Raw genomic sequence first — 8600 nt, 5'->3', positions numbered from 1 at the left:
ATATTGACGATAGCAACTAGATATTGGCATGCATGGTATCTCATGGAGCTGCACGTTTGAGTGGTGAAAGGTCAAGGTCATCATTCAAGGCCCAAGGTCAAATATATGTGGGGACATAGTGTGTCACAAACACTACTTGTTCAGAATGATTCCGTTGCACCAATGTGTATTCTCTACTCGTGTTATAACTATGCTTTCTTCAACCTACCAAAATGCCCTTTTCAAATACATCATGCAGTTCGTTATCTCGCAAGATCTCGAGATACCTATCCTTTCGTCAACCAAACAATTCACCTATATTAAAATAAATGCGCCATGTGCCAATCTGTCAGTCATCTTTTTCGGGTGGTTGTTTTCAGTCTGCAGTTGCAACATTTCTATTAAAATGCACCATCTTCATGTCCTATTAAACCATGATCTGCGAACTTTCTTTAACCACACATCTAACATTGCTCTTAAAGCAACAACTGCAGATTTTTTCTCGCTATACTCTACATCCAACTTACCTTTTTTACCTCCTTATTGAAGATATCCATATTTGCCTGATTGATTATTGGTATTTCTGTAGATATAAAATTTCGAACTCATCTCTGAATCCTTACCATTTACAGCTGCACGCTTTGCACGCCTCCTTTCTTTAACAACTTCCGTGTTTTCTCCGACTCCCCAAAATACCTTTTCTCAATTTCACCCATTTGCAAGTCCACTTTTCGCTGAATCTTTGTTGAGTGGTTGCGATTCTGCTCGCACAATGTCAATCCTTTCTATCGGTTAGTTAAATTAAAAGTGCACCATACAATCTTACCTTTTTTTAAATTAACTGAAATCAATACCTTTGTTGAATTTCACCGTAATCCCTACATTTTTTTAAGTGCACCAATATTCTCTCCTTTTTCAAGTGAACCAAATTCAAAGCCGCTTTTTTGAAAAACATCAATTCCCTTCGTTTTTCACGTGCACCAAATCCCTACCTGTTCAAATGCATCAAAATCCTTAACCTATTAAGTTCAACTACATCCCTACCTTTTTCAAGTACACCCTAATCCTTCCTTTTTCAAGTTTCCTTTTGTACTTATGGGCCATTTTCAAGTTCACCACAATGCTTGCCCTTTTCAAGTGGTTTAAACATAGTTATTCAAGAATGTGTTTTACAACATAAGTTACAAGCATATAAGTGTATAGGATTGGAACGATAGCTAGGCTAGTAGTTTTCCTCTTTTTCAAGTTTACCAAAATCGTTCTTTTCAAGTTAACCGAAATCCCGATCTTTTTCAAATGGACCAAAATCCTTACTTTTCAATTTCACAAACACACCAATTCAAGTTCACCACAATCTCTACATTTTTCAAGTAGACCAAAATACCTACCCTTGTTAAGTGCGCCAAATTCCCTACCTTTCTAAGTTCACCATAATCCTAACCTTTTTCAAGTCTCCAAAATTCCTACATTTTCAAGTGCACCGAATTTCGTACCTTTTTTCAAGTTCGCTAAAATCCCTACCTTTTCAAGTGCACCGAATTTCGTACCTTTTTGAAGTTCATCAAAATCACAACCTTTTTTAGCTTAGCATAAATCCCCTACCTTTTATAAGTGCACCAAAATCCTTACTTTTTCAGATCACCCAAATCCCCATCTTCTTCCAAAGTTCATCAAAAGCCCCACTTTTTTTCAAAAGCACAAAAATTCCCTTATTGTTGAAGTTCACAAAAAAACATACATTTTCCAAGAGCACCAAAATCTTTCCTTTTTTTCAAGTTCACCAAACTTCTTACCTTTTTCAAATGCACCAACATCTCTACATTTTTTTCAGTGCAACACAATCCGTACCTTTTTGAAATGCACTAAAATCTCTACATTTTTTAAGTGCAACAAAATAACTACCTTATTCAAGTGCACCAAAATCTTATCTCTTTTGAAGTTCACCAAAATCCATACCTTTTGCAGAAGTTCACCAAAATCCATACCTTTACGAAGCACAAGAAATTCCCTACCTTTTTCAAGTGCACCATTTGCCTATCCTCTTCCCTCATTATTTCCATATTGGCCCGATGGTTCTGGTCTTTCTGCAGTTTCAGTTTCTCGCTTTCCAGATGTTCCGTATCCCAGGCCTATATGTGATAAACAAACGACACATTCACATTTTTTTATCTTTGTGTTTTTAGAACAAATTTGTATTGACAACATGTATGATAATTCTTAATTTATATTTTTTTTTATTTGAATCACACTTTATTTACCAATACTAACATGTGTGACAGCTTTCACAGATAAAAATAGCAAGCAGCAATCTAATAAAAGCAATTGTGCATTAAAGTATTTTAAATGTAATTTTGGCACTTGCTTGGCTTTAACAAACGATTTTTCATTTCGCAATATACAGAGCCTATAGAACATTTTGGGGTGCAAAACTCCCATGTTTTTTAGCTTTTTTATCTGAGAACGGCTACCAACCCCCTAAATATGCGAGTAATTTGAGACAGTTTGCTCTAATACCAGTGAGTTTCGCAGACGCTGCTTCCAGTAGGTCTTCTCAAACTCGCCTCGCTTCGCCATCAAGCTCAATATCTTCTCATCCTACATATGAAAGCAACAAGTTATGAAGTATATTTACATGCGCCTCGCTCTGAAAAAACGATGTTTAATGCGTGTGCGTATAGTGTCGTCCATGATTAGCCTGTGCGTTCTACACAGGTATATTAGGGACAAAACTGTAAATTAGTATCGTATTGTTCGTTTTAAGCGAGTCCCTTCTTAGTAATAATCAAGTTTAGGCGGAAAGTGTCGTCCCTGATCAGCCGGTGCGGTCTGCACAGGCTAATATGGGACGACTCTTTACAACCATGCATTTAAACCCCCTTTTCCCAGAGCGAGTCTCAGATCTATTTATCCTAAGTATACCAATAGTAACAGACGCGGTGTCTATCGTCGTTGATAGTTTCTTAAGTAAATTGTTAAGTCTATAAATACGTGCCGAATGCATCTCCTATTCCGCCAGAAAATTAGTGCATTCCTCTAACTAGTACTGATTCGTTCCAACCTTCATCACTAGATTTAGTAGTTGCGTCTCGCCATCAACATTGAGGACTGCAGAGATTTCAAACCTGTTTCCATGCATTTGCGGTAGATTTAACCTAGGTTTTATATTATGTGTTTCCATAGTCTTTGAGCACATAACGCTTAAAAATACCTTATAGTGTGTGTTTCCTTGCATTGTGGGAGTACCTTAATAGCTTTATTGAGAGGGCTCTTAACCCTTTGCATGCTGGGAAATTTGTCGTCCGCTAAAATGTCGTCTGCTGAATTTGTAAAATAAGCATTTTTTCTTCATTTTTTTCAAAGAATACTATCAGAATAGCAAACAGTTTGGATCCAGATGAGACGCCACGTTCTGTGGCGTCTCATCTGGATCCAAACTGTTTGCAAAGGCCTTTAAAATTCGGTTCCCGCACTGAAAGGGTTAACTGTGTTTACTCCTTGGTAGTATAACAATTTCAGCGGAGTGTTCATTCCATACCATAAGCAGCCCTACATGTGTTTCGACTGAGTCTTACATGTGTACATGCCATACCATTGGCGGTATTTTAAGCGACGCAAGGCTGTGGTCCTTCTTCAATACGCGTCTGACGCCAAGATCCGTGATAGGCCGCGGCGACGTCAGGTTGTTCTTCTCCGGCAGATGGACGTCGGAAAACACAGAGCGTGTCTCGTGATACATCGTCGGAAATCTGTAAATACAGGAAGATGGACGTCATAAAACACCGAGCGTTTCTCGTGATACACCGTCGAAAACCTGGAAAGACCATTGTATGTATTAAGACTTCTAAATAAGGATACGTCAAATGTTAATTAAGATTGGAAAATATGAAAACAGAAGGTGAACAAGAATTCAGAAACGCAAAACGTGAAAACGCCAGTTGAACTTTTATTTATTAACGCGAAATATAAATGCGTCCGATTAACCTAAAATCATAAACAAACATTAAGATGTTCGTATCAGAACGTTTCCATGCGTTACGACGTATGTGTCTAACCGTTGTAACATTAGCCTTAATGCGTCACGACGAACACACATATACACTAAGTTGCTCAAGTAAATGTGTTGAATCGTTCATGTATATTTATTGAAAAGTGCATGTTGATGTGTTGCAACTTGCATGTCAATGTGTTGCATCGTGCATGTCAATGTGTTGCATCGTACGTAAAAATGCGTTGCAACATACGTGACAATGTGTTTAAATATACGTGTTAATGCCTAGCGACTAAACTACCTAAGCGTACCGATGAACACACATATGCATCGCGACATGCGTGTCAATATGTTGGATCGTACATGCCCATGTGTTGCATCATGCGTGTTAATGTGTTACATCGTGCGTGCCAATCTGTTGCGACATGCGCGTCAATGTTGCATCGAACGTGTCAATGTGTTGCGAAGTGCGTGTCAAAATATGTTGCGACGTGCATGTCAGTGTTGCGACGTTCATGTCGACGTGTTGGGAAGTGCATTTAAAATGTTTTGCGACGCGCATATCAGTATTGCGACGTGCGTGTTAATAGGTTGCATCGTGTGTGTCAGTAAGTTGCATCGTATGTGTCAATGTGGTGCGACATACGCGACAAAATGTTGCATTTACGCGTAAATGTGTTGCTATGTTCATTTGAGCCGTGTGTCAATGTGTCTAGAGCGGGCGTTGGGACAAAAAATCAATGAATCACGTCGTACGTGTAAAGGCGTTGCGGTGTATGTGTCAAAGTTTACTGGCGTACGTTCCGATGTCATACGACGTACATGCATAAGCGTACGACGTTCGTGTCAATGCTTTGTAGCGTGAACAAAAAAACATGCAAGGTTATATCATTAGCGAATGTTTCACGACTGTAAGCCGTTACATGTATATTAATATCTAACAAATGAATAAAACGCACTTACCTGTTGGCGAGACTGTATATCAAATAAGTATTTTGCCTTTACTAAGTTCCTATTTTAAACCATTTTACGTTTTACCTAGTATTACTACACTTTATGTTTCTCCCGATTTTATTAACAAGCTTAATGTTCAATATTAACACAAATTTGAAGGTGTTTTATCGGCTAGCTAATAAAATAGATTTTCGAACATGTCTGCTAAGTATAGAATTTCAATCCAGTAATTAAACTTTAGTCTTGCGGAACTTTAGACAGAGGTATAAAGAATTTGATACTATTGAAACAAGTTCACTTTGACCCTGTTATTCAATCGCTAATATTAATAAACCATTTATCTAAAAAGCATAAACTTATAATAGCATACTAGAGAACCTCGGGCGTTACTTTAAAGTATTTGAAACAGATAATTACAATAAACCAGCAGTGTTGAACTCGGAATTGCTGTTCAAATTTTTATTGACATTTGAAAGCCAATGATTTATGTTTAATAAACAAAGATAAAATACTAAAGAGACACGTTACATTTACTATGATATTAAAACACAAACAATATCGTTTTAATCTTAAAATAAACAAGATGTGTTTGTGAAACACTATGTTCCCCCATATATTTGATCTTTGACCTTGAAGAATGACCTTGACCTTGATTTTTCACCACTCAAAATGTACAGCTTCATGAGATACACATGCATGCCAAACATCAAGTTGCTATCTTGAATATTGCAAAAGAAATGGCCAATTTTAAAGTTTGACGCAAACAAACCAACAAACAGACAGGGAAAAAACAATATGTCCACCAGTATAGACTGGAGACATGAAAAGCGCGAGTGTGTATTTGTTATTTGCAAACAAAATTAAATAACGTATAGATGTGTGTGCATGTGTAAGCTCATATTTTGCCTTTACAGTATTTTGGTTGCTATTTGAAAATCTCATTAATTGATTTGCAAATACTGAAAAACAAACGCTATAAAATGAAGGTCAAACAAATTATATGTTGACGATAATTTTCGTCGCGGCATGTTCTAAAATCGTTAAGGTAAACGAATGGTAAAGCGCCTTTCATAAAAAGAACAATCTTCTTTAATTAAAAGTATTAAAAATATGACATGAAATGTCTAGTAGTTACTTAATCATCTCGTACCGACTGTCAGTAAAAGGATTGATATAGTCAAAACACAAACGTTCCGCCGAAAAAAAGCGATTATATGTTTGGACTCTGACAAACGATTGTCACGGACATTTTATGCCATCATACATTAAAGTTCTTGTTTCGTCATTTGAATATTGACAATAGAATCAATAACTAGCTGTCGTACTCGACCTTTCAGAGCGACTTTGGCATTTGGTTTAAGACAATTAATTTAAGCACGATTGAATTGAAAGCCCCAGTCTTTTTAAAACATTGTTCCTGTCTGTTTCTTGGGTGAACAAGTTTTTGTGTCTTTAGGAGTCATCTAAAGAACATTTTACAGGTAGGGATCGAGCACGTGACCTATCTGTAGCTAGGACATTTAATCTACAATGCCACGGCGACGTTGGCCTTTAGGCTTGGATGCGACGGATTGCGAATAACACACATTCGCCACAATGTGTTCATTCGTGGAAAGTCATTACTTGATGAATGTGGAACTTACTAGCCGGACAACCTGTATTATTTCTCATTTGACCGATTTGTGTGATCCAGTTTTAAAGGGACCTTTTTACGTTTTGGTAAATTGACAAAATTAAACACAATTGTTTCACACTCTCAAATTTTCATTGTATGAGGAAACAGTAATACTAACCATATACCCATTTACCGTGCTGTTAAATATCCATTATATGCATCTTTTGACGATTTAAACACCTGCAAATTAAAAAGCGTTGCAACGCGAAACGATTGAACAATTTGGAGTGTTCTGTTGTTGTCGTTATATTTTATAAAAGTCTTCCGCTTAGCCCACTCGACCATCCGTGCTCATGCTACGAGGGGATGTATTTTTACTTTATATAAGCAATCCTCGTAGTTTCACAAAAATGGGTCATTTTGTAGCATCAAGCGACGTCCGGATTAATTTTAACTCTCACTTAAAATTTTACCCGACGTCGGGCCGGGAAGAAATCGAGTTGAGATCGAGAAAGATCGGTCGATCAACGCCCGGTGATCGCCCGCCATCTGATTCATTGTTCGTGTAGCGGCAAATATCAAGGTATTTCTCAAGGACATATACATCGGGCAGAACTCGTCATGATCAGCGTTCAACGAATCCGATTTCGGGCGATGTTCGGGCGATATCCGTGCGTTGATCGTCCGATTTTTTTTTCGACCTCAACTCGATTCCGTCCCGGGCCCGACGTCGGGTTAAATTTTAAGTGAGTTATAAAATTAATCCGGACGCCGCCCGATGCTAAAAATGACCCAGTGACCGTGCGATAATCGGCCGGACGCCAGCCCGATGATAGGAAAAATGTGTCGTCCGCTGATCGGTCTCTATTTGTGACTGATGTATTAAACTGTGTCACTCATCAGACGGCGGACGGCTCCAGTCTTCCCCGATGCCTGGAGACAGGAAACATCGGCCGGCAACCGGATTATAAGAGACTGAAGCATAACGTATAAGCTTCAAACTGTCCTTTGTGTAAAATATCCGTCTTTGACGCTGTGCGTCTAATATCGCCCGTTATTTTACATAATGGGCAGTTATCGGTTCTTTCAATTTTGGGTAGTTATGTTAAAATGACACCTTTAATTTATTCGCTGAATAGAATTACACCGGAATGTTATAATTAGGAAAAACAACACCTGTGGTGGGAACGAAGCTTACCCATTTAAAATCCATTCAAAATTACACAGGTATCAACAAAACATTTGATTGAAACAATCATTGGCCAATACCATGGATCAGCGTTGTTAGGACCTAGTGATTAGTTGGCAGGGGTGTGATTTAAGAACCAATTAAAGGGAGGAAAATGCACTAACCCCCTTACAGGATTTAGTTAAACTCTTCTATATAGATCCAACAAAGGTAATAACTATTTATAAAATAAGTCTGACATTGAAAGGGAGTTAATCAGCTGAAAGGAGGAAAAATTACACCCCTGAGTTGGGGTTTCTCAAAGTTTTTTTAGATAAGCTTACAGCTATTGAAATAAAGCAGAAAACAATTAATGGAAAAGCAGACAACTTAGAGACAAAAAGACGACAATTAATGGACAAGCAGACTACAATTAATGGACAAGCATACTTCAATTAATTGACAAGAAGACGACATTTGCTGACCAAGCAGACCACCATTGATGGAAAAGCAAACGACAATTGATGACCAAGCAGAACACAATTGATGGAAAAGCAGACGACAATTTATGCAAAAGCAGAACAAAATTGAAGACCAAGCAGATCACAATTGATGGACAAGTATACTACAATTGATGGACAAGCAGACTACAATTGATGGACAAGCAGACTTCAATTGATTGACAAGAAGACGACAATTGATGACCAAGCAGACCACAATTAATTGAAAAGCAGACGACAATTGATGACCAAGCAGAACACAATTGAACGAGCAGACGACAACTGATGGACAAGAAGACTTCAATTGATTGCCAAGCAAATACAAATAATGGACAAGAGATGACAAATGATGGACAATCAGACTACAACTGATGAACAATAGGTCGATGATTGATG

The 8600-nt window shown here is 37.9% G+C and overlaps 1 protein-coding gene across 1 annotated transcript in view; it reads right to left on the bottom strand.

Annotated features, from left to right (window-relative positions):
* Nucleotides 1–3745, bottom strand: part of LOC127854584 (uncharacterized) — a 6017-nt gene extending 2272 nt beyond the window's left edge. The window contains exons 1-3 of the mRNA XM_052389647.1: nt 3569–3745; nt 2494–2574; nt 1936–2108 (exon numbers count right to left, since the gene is read on the bottom strand). Of these exons, the coding sequence (XP_052245607.1) occupies nt 1936–2108; nt 2494–2574; nt 3569–3715 (401 nt within the window). The 5' untranslated portion in view covers nt 3716–3745. The remainder of the gene's footprint in view (nt 1–1935; nt 2109–2493; nt 2575–3568) is intronic.
* Between the last annotated feature and the right edge of the window lie 4855 nt (nt 3746–8600).

Source organism: Dreissena polymorpha, chromosome 13 (assembly GCF_020536995.1).
Source record: "Dreissena polymorpha isolate Duluth1 chromosome 13, UMN_Dpol_1.0, whole genome shotgun sequence".
In the NCBI taxonomy this organism is placed as follows: Eukaryota; Metazoa; Mollusca; class Bivalvia; order Myida; family Dreissenidae; genus Dreissena; species Dreissena polymorpha.
The sequence above is the reverse complement of the archived record's forward strand: the minus strand, read 5'-3'. Positions and strand labels throughout refer to the sequence as shown.